This window comes from Alexandromys fortis, unplaced genomic scaffold (assembly GCF_014885135.2).
Source record: "Alexandromys fortis isolate MF-2015 unplaced genomic scaffold, M_Fortis_MF-2015_v1.1 scaffold_83, whole genome shotgun sequence".
In the NCBI taxonomy this organism is placed as follows: domain Eukaryota; kingdom Metazoa; phylum Chordata; class Mammalia; order Rodentia; family Cricetidae; genus Alexandromys; species Alexandromys fortis.
In genome coordinates, this window is record NW_026068001.1 from 3192337 (window position 1) to 3214624 (window position 22288).

At 40.5% G+C, this 22288-nt stretch overlaps 1 protein-coding gene across 21 annotated transcripts in view; it reads right to left on the reverse strand.

Moving 5' to 3' along the window:
* Kdm6a (lysine demethylase 6A) overlaps positions 1 to 13495 on the reverse strand; it is a 128261-nt gene extending 114766 nt beyond the window's left edge. For 6 of the 21 annotated variants that reach the window (XM_050160882.1, XM_050160879.1, XM_050160872.1 and 3 more), the window contains exons 1-2: positions 12951 to 13493; positions 12674 to 12737 (exon numbers count right to left, since the gene is read on the reverse strand). In XM_050160882.1, the coding sequence (XP_050016839.1) occupies positions 12674 to 12737; positions 12951 to 13105 (219 nt within the window). In that variant the 5' untranslated portion in view covers positions 13106 to 13493. Of the gene's footprint in view, positions 1 to 11607; positions 11629 to 12673; positions 12738 to 12950 lie in introns of those variants that run through there. The other 15 variants (XM_050160880.1, XM_050160876.1, XM_050160873.1 and 12 more) reach the window with 6 other exon arrangements.
* Between the last annotated feature and the right edge of the window lie 8793 nt (positions 13496 to 22288).

Sequence of the window (22288 nt, forward strand, 5' to 3'; positions counted from 1 at the left end):
GTACTGTTTTATTTAGTGTTTACTTGCCTTTTCTATATGTGTAATCTGTTTCAATAAATTTGAGAAATTTTCAGCCACTGCTACCAGTAAATATTTCTTTAATCTTACATTCTCTCATTTTCCAAAACTCTGAAAATAATCTTAGCTCATTTGTTTTGTTATATGGGTCCCTGAGGCTATTTTCATTTGTTTTTCACTAGTTTTATGTCAATCTGACAGAAGCTTCAGTCATTTAGGAACAGAGAACATCGTTGAGAAAATGTCCCCAGCAGATCAGCCTACAGGCAAGCCGATGGGACAATGTCTTATGTAGTAATTGATGAGGGAGGGCCCAGCCCATTTTGGTTGGTGCCATCCCTAGGTAGGCTCTCCTGTGGATGTATAAAAAAGCAGACTGAGCAAATGTGAGGAGCCAAAAAGTAAGCAGCACACCTCCATGGCCTCTACATCAGCTCCTGCCTCCAGGTTCTTTCCTAGCTTCCCTCTGTGGACTGTTTGTTACCTTGGAGTGTAATACAAAATAAAATTAACTCTTTCCTTCCTAAGCTGCTTTATCACAGAAATGGAAACCATAACTAAAACACACATGAAACAATAAAATAGCAGGCTTAAACTCTAAGTATAAATGACCTAGAGATATTAAGAGAGACAGGAAGAGTTAATTTATTTAAGTGTCTAACAACATACACTATGAGCAAAAAATTACTTCCAGTATGACAACACAAGTAAGTTGAAAGAAAAAATGAAAAAATATATAGCAGAGTGTAGCACAGTGGCAGAGTGCTTGCCTAACATATGCAAAGCCCTGAGTTTTACTTTCAATACACAAAAAGGGAAAAAAAATACTATGTAAACATTAAATAATTAAAAAGGGAAAAGTGTCTATGGTAAGAGAAAGTACACAACAGAGCAGGGAAAATCACCAATGAAAAAAAGGGATACATTAAATACTAACAAAAGTATTAACATACCAAAAGACATGGGTATAAATGCAATGACAGAACTTCAAAATACAGGAAGCAAACACAAATCCATAACTGCCGATGGAGACAGGCAAAACCACACACTAAATAATTCACAGAAATACTGGATAGCAAACTGGCAAGGACAGAGAAGAACTAAACACAATCAACCAACATCATCTATCATGTTGGTTTACACAGTAAGAGTAAAATACATATTCAAGCACCCAGAAATATTCACAAACAGAAAACAAAATATGTACCAAGTCATAAAACAAAAGACAACAATTAAAAAATTAGACACAGTAAAATCTCTTAACTACAATGGAAATAAGCTAAAAAAAAAAAAAATTTCCATAACCTCAACAAGTTGTTAATACTCCAAAGCTAAAAGAGATTTGAAATGTCAGGAGGAATTTAAAAAATCATAAAACTGTTACAGAATATATGAGGCACAGCTACAGTAATGCTGAAAGGTAATGTGCTAACACTATATCATCTAACAAAATAATCTAAATTCCTCGCTTAAGAATGGTATTATTTATAATGTAATAAAAAAATTATTTGGAAAAAATAAAATTAAAAAAAGAAACTAGAAATAAGCCAGTAGTGTATGTCTTAATCTCAGCCAGCCTAGGCCAACCAACTACCTGTCTCAATAAACAAACAAATAAATAAATAAATAGGTAAATAAATAGATAGATAGGTAAATAAATAGAAAAGCAAGAAAAAAATTGAGAGATAAAAGACCCAGAAATGTCTTTTCGTGTCACAAATAAAACTTGGGATCATTACACAAATCAAATAGCCATTGAAAGCTCAATTAAAAAAAAAAAAAAAGAGCAGAAAGAATTCTATGTTCCTATTTAACAAACCCAGTAATTTAGAAGAAGTAAACCAATTCCCCCAAAAGTACAAATTACCAAAATTTAGCAAACATGGCAAAGTCTGAGAAGCATTAATGGTGAGTTCCTAATTAGAGCTTCAAAAAGAGAAGCTTACCCATTTCACCAATTTTTATTCAGAAATAAAAACATTTCCCAACTCCTTTTCTGAAGGCAAGCATACAGTAAATGATAGCAAAGCTAGGCAAATGCTATCTATACACTAAACTACAAACCAAAATGAACTCAAATACAGAAATTCAGCCTCATGATCACAGACACAAAATTCAACAACAACAAAAAAAATTAGCAAATGTAACTCAACAAGGTACAAATGAAGTATATACATGAAGAGCAACTAAGTTTTAGTCTGGGCATGTAAAGCTGGTTTAACATTTATCACACACCAACAGACTAAAGAAAAAATGGTAAAAATCACATCAAATGACCCACTTGGGGGGAAAAAAAGGCATTTGACAAAATCCAACTTTCATGAGAAAAACTCCTAAACAGTTAAAAAGCAGCTAGGTAAAGGAGAATGGATACAGGAACATTCTCAACTGTATAAATTGCATCTTCTGAAAAATCTAGCATGAGCTGATTTTTTTTTTTTTTAAATACAGGCTCAGGAGGTGAAGGCTTCTATCACCAAGTCTGACAACCTGAGTTGGATCCCCAGGATCCACATCATAGAAAGGAGAGAATCAACTCCCACAAGCCATGCACTGATCTGCATACATGTGCACACACACAAGCACACAGAATAAATGTAATCTTACAGAAATTTTTTTAGCTCTATCATATATTTTACAACAAATAACTGAATGTTTTCCCTCTATCTTCAGGAATAAGGAAAAGATATCCACTGTCTTTATTCTTATTCAACACAGTACCTACTAGAAATGCTAGCCACTGCACTGAGGCAAGGGTGATAAAAGACATAAAGGTTGGAAAGGAAAAAATAAAACTTAAAACAGGTAACACGAATCTCTACTTAGCGTATCACACAAGGAATCTTTAATAATAATTGATGGAGGTGGGTCATCTTTCTATCTGTTGTTTCATTGGTTAAGTAATAAAGAAACTGCTTGGCCTCTGATAGGGTAGAATTTAGGTAGGCGGAGTAAACAGAACAGAATGCTGGGAGAAAGAAGCTGAGTCAGGGAGTCGCCATGATTCTCCCACTCCAGACAGACGCAGGTTAAGATCTTTCCTGGTAAGCCAACTGGTGGAGCTACACAGATTATTAGAAATGGGTTAGATGGATATTTAAGAGCTAGCCAATAAGAAACTGGAACTAATGGGCCAGGCAGTGTTTAAAAGAATACAGTTTCCGTGTAATTATTTCGGGCAAAGCTAGCCGTGCAGGCGGCCGGGTGCCGGGGATGCAGCCCACCACCCTTATTACAACAAATAATAAAACTTCCTAGGATAAATGTGTGATCAAGGTTACCATACAAAAATATACATACATACATACATACATACATACATACATACATACATACATACTGGGCTGGGAAGATGGCTCAGTTGGTAAAAAAAAGGGTCTGCCATGCAAGCATGAAGACACGAGGTTCAGATCCCCAACACTCACATAAAAACAGGCACAAATGGCCAGCCAGTCTAGACAAATCCATAAGCTCCAGTTTACGTAAAAGAATGTGTCTCAAAAACTGAAGTAAAGATATCCTGACAACAACCTCTATCCTCAAGTGTCTGCATGAATAGGCACATACAGGCACATAACACAAAACAAATAATTTAATACACCACAGGGATGAAGGATATGACTCAGCGATAGAGAAATGAGGTCCTAGGTTTGGTGTTCAGCCATAAAAATTAAAAAAAAAAAAATTTCAATCTTAGGCTCTCCTACAAGATAATCAACTATCCCAAGTTATCCCCGACCTCCACATATTATTTAGATCAGCTTCACAGTTGGAATAAGTGTAAATTGTGATCTTCAATTTAGATCTACAATGATAATTTATACCTGTTTCAAAGGAAATGAAACAGGTATAAATTTAACAAATACAGAATAATTCACAAAAAAACTAATTAAATAAAAAAGTGCTTCAAACTTGGGTACTGGAAGACAGCATAGTAATTCTATGATATATAATTACTGTAATTCATATCAACTTTTTAAAAATAATTTTAGTGCCTTAGGCTACATGTGAAGATCATAAGACAACTTTCAAGAGTTATTTCTTTCCTTCTACCATGTGGATCTTGGGGATCTAACTTAGATCACCAGACTTGGTAACAAAAGCACCTTTACCCACTGAACTATCTTATAGGCCCACAAGCTTACTTTTAAATGAATACAGAATAAACGATAAGAACTACAATATTTAATATTAAGGCTTAGATTTAGCTATTATAAGCATACTAATAGAACAGATCTACGAATAAATGAAACAAAATACAGCACCCAAAAGAAATAAGACTCTAGAATTATGTCTAATTTTTGATAGATACAAAGCAATTAGATGGAAAATACCACATTTTTAGCGAATAGGGGTGGAGTAATTAAACATATTACAACAAAAATAAAATCAAACTTCAACCTAAACCTCACATCTTGTTCAAATATAAACACATAAAAAAAATTACATGAAAGGAACTCTATGAAGTAAAAAGTTCAAAACCCATCTCCCTAGCTGTGTTCTGCTCTTCATAATAGTGATTACTTAACTACTTTGTGATTACTCCTCCAAAACTGATCTTTATCTTTTAAGCTGGCAGACAAACGCACTGAAGAACCCATAGAGGGCTGGAGATGGCTCAGAAGTTAAAGAGCACTAGCTGTTCATTCCCAGTACCCACAGGGTAGCTCACAATCATCTGTAATGAAATCTGGTGCCCTCTTCTGGTGTGCAGGTATATATGCAGACAGAACACTGCATACATAAATCTTTAAAAAAAAATAGGAAAGTATATATTAGTATTACAAAGAAAGATCATGAGGTATATAACACGTAGATCATCCTTTGAATAGCTGAAAAAGCCAAAATCTGATTTTTAGATTATTTTTGTAAACAAAATTAAAAAGCAACTTCTTACTTATCTAATTGAGAATTAGTAAGGATCTCCAAAGAAAAAAATTCCCATAGTTTTTAGGAGTTTTGTAATCTGTTAAACTGACCTTTCTTACAAATGTTCAGAGTACTGGACATTGTGCTTTCTGCCGCTAATATTCATGGGCCAGTAATCCTTATACTAATCCCACCCCACTCAAGGAGTTTCAAGTTTAGCATAATGATATCCACATTACCTTCATATTTCCTACACTGAGCACTTGAACTTGGTGTGCATTCAAATATTTCTGTCATAACTTACAAACCAATATAGAAAGCATATGCAATTATATATCAAGTTTCAGTATGAATACATGACTATCTATCATGCTTTCATTAAATAAATGACATTAATTAAATAGTCTGCAAATAACTACATGAAAGCCCTAAATAGCCCAACCATCATTTCAATTCTTGGACAAGTGGTAGGTAGTGTTTTTTTTTTTAATTTTTTTTTATTTATTTATTAAAGATTTCTGCCTCCTCCCCGCCACTGCCTCCCATTTCCCTCTCCCTTCCCCCATCAAGTCCCCCTCACCCGATCAAGTCCCCCTCCCTCATCAGCCCGAAGAGCAATCAGGGTTCCCTGACCTATGGAAAGTCCAAGGACCACCCACCTCTATCCAGGTCTAGTAAGGTGAGCATCCAAACTGCCTAGGCTTTAATTTTTTTATTTAAATAACATTTTTTCACTTATTTTACATACTAACCAGTTTCAGCTCCCTCCTCTCCTCCCATCCCTTCCCTTTTCCTGCCTATCCTTCTTCCCATCCACTCCTCCCCCATCTCCATTCTTTCTGATTTTTTCTCCCATGGGCTTGCACATCAAGTTGAGGCAGGACCTCAAATAAAGTTCCTTCCCTTATGTCTAGATGGGGCCAGGTAATCCAGCATAGAGAACAGGTTACCCAAAACCAGCTAAGCTCCAGGGAGAGGTCCTGCTCCCAGTGTTAGAAGCCTTGCTAAGAGACCAAGCTACACAACTGTCACACACATGCAGAGGAGGTTGGTCCCACCCAGGCTCCCTAACTGCTGATCCGACGTCCATGAATTCCCATGAGCTCAGGTACGCTGTCTCTGAAACCATCCAGTCTTGATCAATAGAGCTGTACCAGACCTTATTATCAACCATGGTGCTATCTCTCACTTTGTCCTTCTGTGTCACGATGGTTTGCTTCTTCCAGGGGCTGGACCTTTTCATGTAAAGTTTAGAATAAGTGTGTCTGTCTACACAAAGCTTTGATGGCTGGGATCGACTCAATCCTACTGACCTGGGAGCTCTGACTTCTTTGCTGCGCTGTCCGTTCATGGACATGGTATGCTTTTCTCTTGGTTTAGATTTTTCTGTTTGTAATCGGCTTCAAGCATATAGGTCTTACATACATTTTGTTAAGTATGAATTTCATTTTTCTTTGGTCTTCCTTTATATTCCGAATATGTGAAGACATCATTAATTTCTCATGTTTTCATGAGTTTCCAAACTATACAGAGCTTCTAACTAACATGCAATGTTTGTTGGTACCCGATGTCTGCTAGGCCCACACTTGATTGCTGCAGCCTCTATAGGCTGCAGCCCTGTAGGTTTTTGGGTACTGAATCACTTTACCAGCCATCATATTCCAAACGTTTACCATGGAGCCTGGTATGTGGTAAACACTGGGTAAAACTTTTGGCTAAAAGGATGAATAATGGCCAGCATCAAACTGTGGGCTCTGAGAGGCCATGGGGAGTGTGTGGTGAGTACATTCTTCTCTTCACAGACAAAAATTTGACTCGCTAATGAGTTGAATAAGTAAAACAGGTTACGTATGCTTTTTAATTTTCTCAGTGATGAAGAGGAGGTTTATGGGGCCAAAGAAGGACACTAGCAACTGTGGCTGTTATGTACTGAGTCCTACTGTGTGCCAGACTCACACTAAGTGCTTTCTGTGCCTAACCTCCTTTCATCCTCACCATGTCCTTTCAAGGACAGAAGGGCTGCTCTGATGGGGACATGACCCTAGAAACTCAGCATGACACACCTTTCCTGAGTGCAGGTCTAGTTAACTCCAAAACCTTTCAGTTTACCGCAAGGGGTTTGTGTAACTTTAGCCCACAGCAAAGAGCCTTGCCCTTCGTGTCGTCTTTTGTTTATTGTGCAGATGTGGATTTCCACTTTAGTTTTGAGCTGTCAATCATGGCTACAGGTCCTCTTTCCTCTCCGGCCCCATGCCCGTTCACCTTGGCACCTTGCGTATTGTGTGTGAGCTCTACCGACTTGTTCCTCATCTTCTCTTGTGCATTGCTAGCATCGCGTGCAGCTAAGCTGTTTCAAGGACTTCCAAGTGTTGCACCCTGTTCAAACTGCCTTACGTATGCTGACTCACCCATGGATTGGTTCTATGTGGTGAGCAGCACCGTCCTCATTTTGCAGGTGGCGAGACCAAAGCTTAAATCAAAGAGGCCACCTTATCAAGTCTCAGAGCTGACCGGAAACAGGGCTGTGAGCTGGAATCTGATCCCAGGTGAAATCTGTAAAACGGGGTCTGATTACAACACACTGCCTGCTGGTGGCTATCAGATACTGCTGTGTACATATTTCCGGTTGTGATCCTACCCTTGAACACTGAACCATCTCTCCTGCCCTGTACGTAGGAAAAGTCAAGCCAGTGGGGAAAAAAAAATGAGATCTCCCAAGCCAATTAAAAGAAAGATAACTAATTCAAGGCTTTAAAAGGCCATTTACATCATATCTGTTACTGTCTTAATTAATGTTCTAGTGCTGTGAAGAGATACCAAGACTAAGGCCACTTATAAAAGAAAGCATTTAATTTAGGGGCTCATGGTTCTNCTGCCTCCCATTTCCTTCCCCCTTCCCCCATCAAGTCCCCCTCCCCCGATCAAGTCCCCCTCCTCATCAGCTCAAAGAGCAATCAGGGTTCCCAAAAAAAACATAAATTAGTTCTCTGGATACCACATTTCAAAAATACTAATAATGTAGTGTTATCAGTTATTAACATCAATTTCAAAGAAATCAAAACATCACTGAGTTTCAAAGCAAAAATGAACAAAAATCCCCTTCAAATATGCAGAACATTGGTAATATATATGCAAAACTAAATGTTATATGATCTAAATCAGAAAAAGAGTGCAGCCTGCTAAGCAATAAACCTTAAGTTTAAGTATGTTTTTGTTACACAAGTAACAAAAATTTACCTTTGAAGCAATTTTAACAACCTATATTATGTAAAAGGGAGTCAAATGTTGTCTTTTGTATCTGAGTCTACAGAAAATCTATTCAATAAGTAACAAAAATTTACCTTTGAAGCAATTTTAACAACCTATATTATGTAAAAGGGAGTCAAATGTTGTCTTTTGTATCTAAGTCTACAGAAAATCTATTCAATGAAAACAACAGAAATTTACAATTACCAGTTTAGAGCCAAGCATTCTTAAGGCTCACTCTTAGAAATCCCAGTAGTAAGGAGGCTGATGCAGGAACACTATTACCTAGTGGCCACCTGGGGCTAGAGTTAAGACCCTGTCTCAAACAAAGAAACAAGAGTCTACATATGTAATGCTGCAACTCTATTCTGGGACAGACATGTGAACATGTTCTGTAATCTCTTACTATAATTTTGTTTCAGGGAACACAGCAAAAATCTTAGCAAATATATAGTAATTGCATAAAACTTTGTCCAAGCAATTTTGACTATAAGTGTTTAGAAGATAATTTTCCAAACTAGAAAACAAGTTTAAAAATCAATCAAATTAAAAATCTAATTTTCAGTCACAAGGCATACTTATTTATTTTGTGTGTGGGGGCGGGTAGAATGAATCAGTTCTCTCTCCCTCCTCATTGTACTTCAAAGGGATCAAACTTAAGTCCTCAGGCTTGGCAACAAGTGCCTTTTCCTGATGAGTCATCCTGCCAGCCCTCATGATACTATTTCTATAACTACTTTTTCCAACCAAAACACTAAAGTTCTTTAGCACTGAAAATGAATATCCTCTTAAGTCCTTACAAAAATAAAGTACACGTTTGTTTTCACACATCACCAATAATCCAATATTATATTCATTACCCACCCCCAAAAATAAAAATGTCAAGTATTTTCTTAATATCACTTTAAGAATACATTTTTAATTTTTCAAATGATGAACAATTTGTAATTCCTAAGTATTCTATAAAATCTTTCTATTAAAAGAGCTATCAAAAGAAATCCAACCAGAATACTTAATACAAACTTTAACAATAAGATTGTTTGAAATAAACAACTATAGGGCCTGGGACATGGCTCAGTCAATAATCACTTACTGCCAAGTCTGACCACCTGGGTTCAATCACGGTGACATAGGAAAGACTAGAACAAGGATTCCTGACTTTCCACTGGTGCTTGCTACTGTGCCTGCTCTAGCCTGCATGCAATGCTCTCTCTCCCTGTCTCTCCCTCCTTGTCTCTCCTGTGCACACAAACACATACACGCGGTTAAGAGCACTGATTGCTCTTATAGAGGACGCAGTTTCAATTCCAAGAACCCACATAGTGATTCACAACTGCGAGTTCTAAGAGATCAGAAGCTTTCTGGCCTCACCAGTCACACCACCCAAGTGGTACACAGACGTACATACAGGCAAAACACCCACAGACATAAATAAGTAATAATAATGAATAATTAAGTTACCCAAAAATTAAGGTTCAGCATTAAAGAGAAAATTTAAAGATCATGCTATATTCCAAGAATTTTAAAGCAAGCTCTAATTCCTTACAGCCTTATTTAAGGTATTACTACAAAAATATGTTATTAATTTTTTTAAGTACAAAACACCATACCATATAAAAGACAATCCTGCAAAGAAAACTTCTTTCAATGACTCTTGCATAATGGGATCTTACAAAAGAATGCAGAGTCAGGGAGAAATCACCTGAAATATAGCAGCCTCACACAGGAAAAAGTAATAAATAAATTTGCAAACAAATAAAAAATACTTATGTAATGGTTTTAGTTTTTCAAAACGTTTTAGACTTCTGTTTATAAATGTGCACTTTAAAACTTTAAGGATGCAATAAAAACACAAGGGGAAATTTTTTTTTTTTCAAGACAAATAGGAATGACTAAATTTCCACAAGAAATTTAGTGAAATACATTTTGGAACAGAAGAAATTTTTCTGGGAATAATGCAACAAAATTCGTAGCTAAAAAAGGAATTCCGGTAACTATTATGTTTTCGGTTAAACTGCCTGAACACACCCAACACACACAGTAGAGAAAAGTCAACATTTTTTTAAAGAGTTACATAGAAAATAATTCTAAAATCAACATAACTCAACATTCCACTTCCCAAACCTCACATCCAAAAAATACAGATTCTCAAGAAACTTAAAGGATGGATAAAATTAAATAACTCAACTCAATACTCCTTTCCAAGGACTCTAGTTCACTCATTCTATGCAGAATTCAATTCAAACAGAAGAAAAAAGTTTCATTTTGTGAAGCATAAATTTATATTATACATTCTACGGATATGTTCAAGCTAATAAGGACACAACTAAGATCTATCCAAGCGTTCAAAATACATAATATAGAATGTTTTAGCATGAAGGCTGTTGGGTCCTGATCTAAGTAGCTAGGACCCTAAGGAGCACTTAGCCCAAACCAGTGAAGATTTTTTTTTAGCTCAATATACTACTCAGTTTATCAAACTACCCGACACGTATTAAGTCATAATTCTTCCCCAAAATAAAAATGAAGCTTCACAAATTTTTCATGTTTAAGATGTTACTATATTCAAATACCAAAAAAATGAATAATGCACATTTATAAAATTTTGAAAATGCACAATTTTTAAAATGTTAACTGTAGGTTTCACTCACTAGTACAATACAACACAATATCCAATGTCAGGTACCACCTGCTGTGATTCTGATTACATGCCTTCTAAGATATGTATGAACTAGCACTTTACACGTGTACATAAAACAGATTCCACTTATTTCTTAATCACCATAACCAAAAACAATAAATTTAGTCAAACTTTCAAAATGAATTCTTCCTGCTAGCAACTTTCTTAACGCAATGTAGAATGGCAATGCTCAATCCAAAATAAAATGGGCCTTCAATCTGAACACTTAATTAACTTTGGAATGACAACTTCACAGAAATCTAGTCTTTGTACATAAAAGACTTTCAAATAGGCTGGGGTAATCTTAAAAGCCGAAGACCAACAACTACTGATGCTTATATAATTCAAAAACTAGTCTGTACATTTTGTCCAGCGACAATTTTAATGGAGCAAATTAATACCCATATTGTCAAAGTTTAATTCAAAAGCTCTTACCACTCCAAGAAACTGGACTTACTGAAAAGGATTATGTGTGTTCTGTTTTCTGGTCACTGCCTATACTCAAAACTTCTTATATTTAGATACCTGTGACCAGAGATAAAAAGCAACTAATGTCGCTAAACCAAAATACAGGCCAAAAAAAAAAAAAAAAAGATAATCATTAAAATAATCAACTTTTTAAAATGGTGCTAGGCTTTAGTCTTCTTTCTTAAATTTCTCACTTGCAACAATAGAGCTAAGTGTCAAACGCAAACCTAGACTACAGCCAAAGAAGAAAATGTCTAACGAATGCAACAGCTTGCATACACACTCCAAGTTTCAGGGTCCAAATGAACAACAAAGCCTCCCAATACCATTCCAAGCACACTTCGGTCAGGAACTATAAACTGCAGCCGACGGAACAGACTCCAGCCTTTGTTCAATAGCTTGCTTCCGATGGGTAACCAAATGTGCTACAGGTTGATCAGCATTACCAGGCTGGCGCATGCTGTTTCCAAGCTAGAGAAGGGTACAAAAAATCTACATGCAAATAATCTATGACAATTTTTTTTTAACCACTGAGCTACACACTCCATGGGGGAGGCCTGTTCTTCGATACTATTTCCATGTTTACCTCTCCTCCCTCCCCAAACCCCCCCCTTTCACCTTCTCCTCCCACCCTGTCCCGCCATCTTGGGCCGATAGAAGCAGCCATTACTTAACTAAATGACAGTACCAACAACTTTCCACACAAATAAACAGAGACTACACCCCGAATCCTCGCCAACCGCCCCTGGCAGACTCACAGGAAACGAAGGTCCAGAAAACGCACTCACATAAACTGTGGCAGATCTATAGCAGAGAGACCCAAAAAGTAAACAAGTCACCTAACTTCAGGTAAAACACACAGCAATCGAAATACGTGTCACCAACCCAATGCAAAGTAGTCACCGACCTAAAGTACGGACAACTTCCCCCTGCAGGCGACGGAGACAAGAAACCGTCCCAAAACGTTCGGTTAACAGCAGACATCACCAACAGCCTGACTAAAGGAAGCCTAAAAACCCGGGGAGGTAACTAATGGGGGATCCAAGACAATCTGCCCCGTTCGGGATCTCAGGACCCTGCAGAGGCACCCCGGGGATCATCGGCCTAGCTCCCCGGGGCGCTAACATCGGAAGCAATTTGGTCGCCGCACACGAGCTCGGCCCAAAATGCGCGGCTGCCTCTGTTGCTCTGGCTCCGAGAGAAGTGATATCTCAAGAGAGCAAGCGAGGCACCAGGGGGTGCGGGGAGCGCGGGGGCAGGAATTAGTTGTCCGCAAGCCCCTGGGCTGTCGTCCGAGGCCACAATGAGTGGTGGCCCCGGGTGCGGGGCCCCGGGCGAGCGCGCCTCTGGCCCGAGGGACTGTGTCCGCGCTCCGGCCCGCAGCTGCCTTACCTTGTCCAGGAGGGCCTTCATCCTGGCGCCATCTTCATGAAACCTCACGAACCCGAAAAGGCGGCTGCCGAAAAAGACACACGCGGCTCGTTAGTGCTCCCGCAACGCCGCCGAGCGGTCCCTGCCGGAGCCCGAGGCCCCGGCGTCGGCGCGGCGCCCTGAGCGCCCAGCCGAGGTGCCCGCCCCACCGCCACCACACGCGAGCCACGCTCCAACCTCGGCGGAGAGCAGCGCCTGCCTGTCCCGAGCCGCCCCGGCCGCTGCCCGCGCCCCGTACCTGTCCAGTCCGCCGAGCGCCTCCCTTTCGTCGCCTGTCAGGCTGGGGGACGCCTCTTCGCTCTCGCCGCTCGCTTTTCCCGCCGCCATTTTCTTTTCCTCATCACCGAAAGCGGCGGCGGCGGCGGTAGCGAGCGACACTCCGCAGGATTTCATGGAAACGCAGCGAATTCCCAACTCCAACGCCGATTGCCTCCCTCCCCTGGCCGGGGCCCGCAACGACTCCCCCAATCTCTGCACGGGACCGGCACACCAACTTTATCTCTGCCTCCTCCGCCGCGAAAGACGGCGGCGGCGAAAAATCCCAACGCGGTAGAGGCGAAGGCAGCTGCAGCAGGGGCTGTGGAGCCACTGGGTCGGTAGCGGCTACGGCTCGGCTGTAGGGTCACATCGCGGGGGCGGGAAGGGGTCAGCCACAGGCGGGGACGACGGGAATGGCCGGAGCGCGCGGGGACCGGGAGCTCTGGGGAGATTCGTAGGAGACACAAACTTCCCCGGCACCAGCACAAAGTTGTTGTAATTGTGTCACACAGCGAACCCCACGCCGCTGCCGTGACCCCCCCTTCCTGCCCGGCTTCTGCGGCCAATCGGAGCCGGCCCTTCGCCTCACGTGACCTTTGTTGACTCGCGTCAGCCGTGGCTCCACTGAACTTGCTAGCTGCTTTAGCCCGCCCACCGAGGCCGCCACAGACCCGGGAGCGGGGTACTCGCCAGCTCTGCTCGGTGATTGGCTGAAGGGCCCGTCCGTCCTGAGAAGGGTTGTCACTGAGTGGGGCAGCCGGCTAGGTTGTGCTTCTTAAATACGCGGGCAGAGAATGGAGGGTACGGGCCGAGTGGCTTCTGGAGCCCTGGCGGGTCGGGAGGGGGAGGGGAGGGGAGGGCAGGGCGAGGTCCGACACCGCCCGCGGCGGCCGCGCGCAGGGACACCGTGGAAGATCTGTGCCTGCCCAGAAACCTTTCGGTGGGCCGAGACTGCGGCTTCGGTGCTCCTGCGCTCGCCCGCGCACTCCGGGAATAGCGAGCCCCACCGGGCCCAGGAGCGGCCGAGTCGCGGTCCCAGACCGCTGCCCTCGGAAGAAGGCGCACACTTTAACCCTGCCACAAATAAGAACCTCCACGGGGAGTGCGCCAGAGGGGCAGCTGCCCGGGTGCCGCCCTAGACTAGGCCCCAGTAGTGGTCCGAAGCCCTACACCCTCCCCAAGGTGAAGGGGAAAACGTCCCCGACCCCCTCCCACACACCCCAGGCCGGAAGGAGTGAAGAGTAGCCCGCAGGGTCTGGCGCGCTGGCCGCGGCACCCCACCGCCACAGGTCTGTCGGCAGCACTTTCGGGCCAAATCTAACTACTGCTTGGATTTAGCCCGCACCCTTGCAGTAACTCATTACCCTGGAAGAAAAAAACAGTGAAATCTGTTGAGGGGGGGATACCCAGAATGCTGGGTCCTGTTGCTGTCGTCTCAGTGGGACCTCCATGGAAGAGTAAGAACTGCATGTGAACTGACCTTAGAGAAACAGAGCCTCAACACACTTGGCTGCCCACAAAAGCTTTTGCCTGCTTCCCCGAGACACGGAAACTCTTAGTAATATTTACTTGTTCTGCCCCTCAGGAGGGGCACATAAAAGTCTGGTTTCAGTCCACAGTATAATCAGGAGAAAAACTAATGGACTTGGAAAGACAGATTTAATTTGTATCTCATATAGCAGGGCACACCTCCAGTTTTAGGGGATAGGGAAGTACTGATTATTAAAGAATGACTATATGAAGCAAAGGATCCCTTTATAAGTGGAGTTTTATATGTTTTAAGTAGTAAGTTTACACCTGTAATCAATAGGGTATATTTAAATTTCGATTTCAGACTATGTGAGTGCTGAGTCAGTAAATCCTAGCTGGATTTAGTGAGACAATGACAATCCCGAGTGATTTCTGCAAACACAGGGCACTTTCAATTGCTGCCTGGAGACTAGTAACTAGATGAACAAACTCTAATTTTATATTAATTATATTTCATGTTTAATTGCAGTTTTGGAAAACATCTCTTCCACTCTATGGTATTTCATTTTACTTAAGTAAGTGCAGGGGACTGAATATTTTCCATAGCTAAATGAACACATGTATTGTTAAGTGTCACCAATGGTGACCTTCAAAACCTGAAAGATTTTTGGCCTCACTACCACACAAGCATTTGCTTGCACAAACAGAAATGAAATCTGCCAGTATTTGGCCATATTCCCGAAGTTAGTAGTTTCTGATTCAGTACCTTCCCAAAAATGATATAAAGCCACCTACCACCCATGACTCAATGCCTTCCTGTCCTCCATTGCTAGGATAAAATATTAGGGGTAGAGTGATGGGGGCAGCTGAAGTCTAGCTAGCACTGCCACTTTCTAATCCTTTGTCCAAGCTGTGTGACCTCTAATCCAAAGCTGTTGTTTTGCTTTGGAGGGATTCTTGTTTGTTGGGGCACAGATTTTATGAGACAGCTTCTCGCTCTGTAACCCAGACTGGTTTCTGGGTTCTTGGGCCTCAGACTCTTCCCTTCTGGGCATAGAAAACATGTACCACCATGCCTGGCTAAAACAGCACTTTGTTTATTCCAACTACAAGGATTTATCCTCCATCAAGCATGAAGCAGTTTCCATATAGAAACATAAGTCTTACATAACTGTGTGAGTTTTTGGCCTTTTTCATAGTTTATCTTCTGTCAAATATAAATAAAATAAGTTTGGACCTTTCTTATTCACTGTTGAGAAAATGGTTAAATTTTATTTTAAATTTATGACATACAAAGATGGAAAATGTTTATTTTATAATAATTATATCTGTGGAAAATAGTAACTGGGCTGATTTAGCTCAATTGGTAGAATGCTAGCCTATCATCATACATGAAGCATTTAGTGTGTTCCCTAGCACAGCATAAAGAGGATGAAGCAGCACAGACCTCTAATCCAAGCACTCAGAAGGTAGAGACAGGAGGGTCAGAGGTTGAAGGTCATCCTAGGCAGGATGCTGTCACAGTAAGAGCCTGGTTTGTATTACATCATACAAATCTAGGCTTTAATCCTATCTCTACCACTTAATAATGAGGCAGCCAACCTTCAATAACTCAAAGTATTTGTCACTAAGCCTGACAATATGAGTTCGACTCCCAGATCCATGAATTGACACTTGCAAGTTGTCTTCTGACATCCACAGGCTTACAATGACATACACATGCCCCCCCCACACACAAATAATTAAAAAAATTAACAAACTCTGACCACTTAATGAAATTATTTTAAAGAGTAGACGGTGTGGTCTGGAGTAGGAGCACATGCCTTTAGTCCCAGCATTTGGGAGGCAGAGGCAAATGAATCTCTGAGTCTTAGGCCAACTTGGGCTACACAGCAAGTTCCAGGATAACCAGGGCTACAAAGAGAAAACCTAACTCAAAAAATCAAAGATAAAGAAAGAAAAATTGGATACTGTAAAACAGATGGAGTACTAGATATATAATATAGAATCCTAAGCCTTAATAGGACTCGGTGTGATTAGCATACTCAGGGACTTAAAGTCAATCTCCAGCATCAAAATAAACAAAATTTAAAATTTTGATTTTTGAGATCTTTTCTTGCTTTCACATACAGGGTCTAAATTTTTTAGCAGTACACTACAAATCACTTCTGCCTATCTTTCACCCTCCCTATAAACCCAATACAAAAGCAATCCTAATCCACTTCATATTTAGCGAATATAAACACAGTGTTGCTATTCCCCTCATTCTAAAATGGAAAATTATATCAATTCTAGATTTTTTTTATAATTCTGATAACACAATAGAAGCTCAGAAAAATTAAATCAGAATTTTCCAACCTAATAAAACTTTCACAGGCAAATCAACTATATAAAACGTGGTAAGTCAGCTTATGGACTAAATACTATATAATTTGAAGCAGTAATACACATACTATAAGTTCCATCAATGTCAAACCAGTTGCAAGAAAATAAATTTAGCTTATTTTAAACAACTAAATATTTAACCTAAAAAATGCAAAATGAATAATAAAAACCTAGACAGGGTTCAAGGTGCAGAGCAGAAAAGCAAAGCAGCCAAGCCACTAAAGAGCTCTTATCTCCTTGAAATTTTCAGACTGAAAGAGAGCAAGTTCCTGTCTAACCCACTTTATAGTCCTCTCTAGTGCCGGGATTAGAGACATGCACCACCACCATCCAGCAATTATGACTAACTAGTGTGACTGCTGGGATGAAAGGTGTGTGCCAACACTACCTGGCTTATATGGCTGCCTAGAATAGCTGTTTTGTGTTCTCATCTTCAGGCAAGCTTTATTTATTAAAATACAAATGAAATATCACAACATTTCCCTTTTTGTCTAAAAAATAAGGCTATAACTAATACAAGAAAACTATATACACTATATACAGGCAATGAATACATTAACAATGTCTATTCGATTTGCATTTGACATATTCAGAGAAAATACTCCATATCTATCCTATCTTGGTGAGTCCAAAGTTTTGTACCTAATTTACTTTCTATTATAACTTGTTGTCTGTATATGGTAAACAAGGAAAACTATAAAAAAAATACAAAAAATATCAGTGTCCACCTGTGTCTTATCAGCGCCATGGATTAAAGTTAGAATACAACAACAATGCTACCCCCAGAAAGCCTACAAACTCATGGAAACTGAACAGTCAACTACTGAACCACACCAGGGTCAAGGAAGAAATACAGAAAGAGATTAAAGTCTTCCTTGAATTTAATGAAAATAAAGACACAACATACTCAAACGTATGGGACACTATGAAAGCAGTCCTAAGAGGAAAGTTCATAGCACTAAGTGCACATTTAAGAACACAGAGAAAGCATACATTGGAGTCTTAACAGCACACCTGAAAGCTCTAGAAAAAAAAGAAGCAGACTCACCCAGGAGGAGTAGAAGACTGGAAATAATCAAATTGAGGGCTGAAATCAACAAAATAGAAACACAGAAAACAATCCAAAGAATCAATGAAACAAAAAGCTGGTTCCTGGAGAAAATCAACAAGATCGACAAACCCCTATCCAAACTAATCAAACGACAGAGAGAGAATATGCAAATTAATAAGATCAGAAATGAAAGGGGGGACATAACCACAGACACAGGGGAAATTCAGAGAATCATTAGATCTTACTATAAAAGCCTGTATGCCACAAAACTGGAAAATGCAAAAGAAATGGACACTTTTTTTAGATAAGTACCATATATCAAAGTTAAACCAGGACCCAGGTAAATAATACAAATAGACCTGTTAGTCACGAAGAATTAGAAACTGTTATCAAAAACCTCCCTTCAAAAAAAAAGCCCAGGACCAGATGGTTTCAATGCAGAATTCTACCAGAACTTCCAAGAAGAGCTAATACCTATACTCCTTAAGGTATTTCACAATATAGAAACAGAAGAGTCATTGCCAAATTCCTTTTATGAAGCTACAGTTACCCTGATACCAAAGCCACACAAAGACTCAACCAAGAAAGAGAATTACAGGCCTATCTCACTCATGAACACCAATGCAAAAATTCTCAACAAAATACTGGCAAACCGAATCCAAGAACACATTAGAAAAATTATCCATTATGATCAAGTAGGCTTCATCCCAGAGATGCAGGGCTGGTTCAATATACAAAAATCTATCAATGTAATCCATCATATAAATAAAATGAAAGAAAAAACCATATGATCATTTCATTAGATGCTGAAAAATAATTTGACAAAATTCAATACACCTTTATGATAAAGATCTTGGAGATATTAGGGACACAAGGGTCATACCTAAATATAATAAAAGCTATATACAGCAAGCCAACAGCTAACATCAAATTAAATGGAGAGAAACTCAAAGCCATCCCACTAAAATCAGGAACATGACAAGGCTATCCACTCTCTCCATACCTCTTCAATATAGTGCTTGAAGTTTTAGCAATAGCAATAAGACAACATAAGGGGATAAAGGGGATTCAAATTGGAAAGGAAGAAGTTAAACTTTTGTTATTCGAAGATGATATGATAGTATACATAGTATACAGTTACCCTGATACCCCAAAAACTCTACCAAAGAACTCTTACAGTCGATAAACACCTTTAGTAATGTGGCAGGATACAAGATCAACTCCAAAAAATCAGTTGCCCTCCTATACACTAAGCATAAGGATGCAGAGAAGGAAATCAGAGAAGCATCACCTTTCACAATAGCCACAAATAGCATAAAATATCTTGGGGTAACTCTGACCAAGGAAGTGAAAGATCTATTTGACAAGAACTTTAAGTCTTTGAAAAAAGAAACTGAGGAGGATACCAGAAAATGAAAGGATCTCCCTTGCCCTTGGATTGGGATTATCAACATAGTAAAAATGGCAATTCTATCAAAGGCAATTTATAGATTCAATGCAATCCCCATTAAAATCCCATCAAAATTCTTCTCAGACCTTGAGAGGACAATAATCAACTTTATGTGGAAAAACAAAAAAACCCAGGATAGCCAAAACAATCTTATACAATAAAGGAACATCTGGAGGCATTACCATCCCTGACTTCAAACTCTATTACAGAGATACAGTATTGAATACAGCTTGGTATTGGCATAAAAACAGAGAAGTCGACCAATGGAATCGAATAGAAGACCCTGACTTTAACCCACAAACCTATGAACACCTGATTTTCGATAAAGGAGCTAAAAGTATACAATGGAAGAAAGAAAGCATCTTCAACAAATGGTGCTGGCACAACTGGATGTCAACCTGTAGAAAAATGAAAATAGGTCCATATCTATCACCATGCACAAAACTCAGGTCCAAATGGATTAAAGACCTCAATATTAGTCTGAACACACTGAACCTGATAGAAGAGAAAGTGGGAAGCACTCTATAACATATGGGAATAGGAGACCACTTCCTACATATAATCCCAGCAGCACAGACATTAAGGACAACATTGAATAAATGGGACCTACTGAAACTGAGAAGCTTCTGTAAAGCAAAGGACACTGTCACTAAGACAAAAAGACAACCCACTGACTGGAGAAGATCTTCACTAAACCTGCAACAGACAAAGGTCTGATCTCAAAAATATATAAAGAACTCAAGAAACTAGACTTTAAAATGCTAATTAACCCAATTAAAAAATGGGGTACTGAACTGAACAGAGAATTCTCAACAGAAGAAGTTCAAATGGCCAAAAGACACTTAAAGTCATGCTCAACCTCCTTAGCGACCAGGGAAATGCAAATCAAAACAACTTTGAGATACCATTTGACACCTGTCAGAATGGCTAAAATCAAAAACACCAATGATAGCCTTTGCTGGAGAGGATGTGGAGTAAGGGGTGCACTCATCCATTGCTGGTGGGGATGCAAACTTGTGCAACCACTTTGGAAAGCAGTGTGGCGGTTTCTCAGGAAATTTGGGATCAACCCACCCCAGGACCCAGCAACACCACTCTTGGGAATATACCCAAGAGATGCCCTATCATATGACAAAAGCATTTGTACATCCCCTCTCCCCACTGAATTGGTGTCAAAGGAGGTCTAGTGGAGAGTTGAAATGATGAAAAACTAGAATCAGCAGTGACAGAAAGTTTCAGCAAAGTAAATAAATAAATGAAAGATACAAGAATTATTTTCAAGCAAGTGACATACCTTTTAACTAAAAGTAGTTTAGGTACTTTTACTCACTATATCTTGGTATCAGTGTCTAAAAGAAAATGCTACACAGTCAAGCACCAAAATGGAACAATGCTTTATACAAAGACATATCAAGATTATCTTTAGTAGTGGACATTAATCCCACATGGCCAGTAGGTCCCTTTAGCTGCCAACACATTCCCCTGTGTTGCAGCAAAAAATCTTACCGCCCCCCTGCAGAGAACAGATACAGAACTAGGGATGGACCAGGTGCTCCATAAGTCACATGCTATGCAAAATGAAGGGGCATCATACATTTAGTCTGAAACAGAGAAGCATACTCTTACACAGGTTGACAATCCAAGCATAGGCTACAAAGGATTTAAAAAAAAAATTTTCTCATTTTACACAACAATCTCAGTTCCCTCTCCCTCCCCTCTTCCCACTCCCCCACCTTTCCCCCACCCCACCCACATCAACTCTTCAGAGAGGGTAAGGTTTCCAATGGGGAGTCAACAAAGTCTGTCACATCACCTGAGGTACGACCAAAGCCCTCCCCCTATATCTAGGCTGAGCAAGTTATCCCTCCAAAGAGAATGGGATCCAAAGAACCAGTTCAAGCAGGAGGGATGAATCCTGGTACCACTGCCAGAGGCTCCACAGACTGCCCCAGTCCATACAATTGTCACCAACATTCAGAGGACCTAGTTTGGTCCTATGTTGGTTCCCTGTCCAGAATTAGTGAGCTCACACTAGCTCAGGTCAGCTGTTTCTATGGGTTTTCCCACCAAGGTCTGACTCCTTTGACATATTATTCCTCCTCCCTCTCTTCAGCTGGGCTCTGGGACCTCAGCCCTCTGCCTCCATCAGTTGTTGGATGGAGGTTCTATGGTGACATTTAAGATAGTCATCAATCTGACTACAGGGCAAGGCCAGTTCAGGTTCCCTCTTCACTTAGGGTCTTTCCTGGGGTTATCCTTGTGGATTCCTGGGAATTTCCCTAGCCACACCTGATGGCAATGTAGAGAGCTGCATGGAGTCGCACCTGATAGTACTGGCTCCTGCCCTCAGCGAACCCAAAAGTGAGCGCTTTCTGTAATAATCAGCTCCGAATATTGGCTAAGACCTGACTTATGCTATTATCACGCAATGACTGTCAGCTGCTTGCATATGTGTGGACCTATGGGCAGTGTCCACCTGGCAATCCGGGGTTGGCGGCCTGTGCCTTTTTAAGGGCTGGGAGAGGTTAGCCTGGGGAGAGAGAGAAAAAGAAAGAGGGAAAGAGAGAGAGAGAGAGAGAAAGAGAGAGAGAGAGAGAGAGAGAGAGAGAGAGAATTGTTTTAAAAAGGTCCTGAATAAACTGCTAGCAGGAAGAGCTCCTGTGTCACATCATCCTTGCGGGTTGAGGTGGGCATGACAAGTGGTGGCCCGTACGGGGGGCAAGTGGTGGCCTCATACGGGGAACCTCCAAACCTCTCTCCGTGGAGCCCAGAACATGCTGCAGTCAGGGGGTGCACCGGTAAATCCTCAGGTAAAGATTGGGGATCTGTGACAAGAAGCGGGTTTTCCATTCTCGCCGGTAAGAAGGGAGAGCAGGGTAGCAGAGCCACGACAAGAGTGGACGGGTCAAAGTGAGAGCCAGACCAAAGTGGATGGGTCAAAGTGAAACTAAAAGAAAGAATA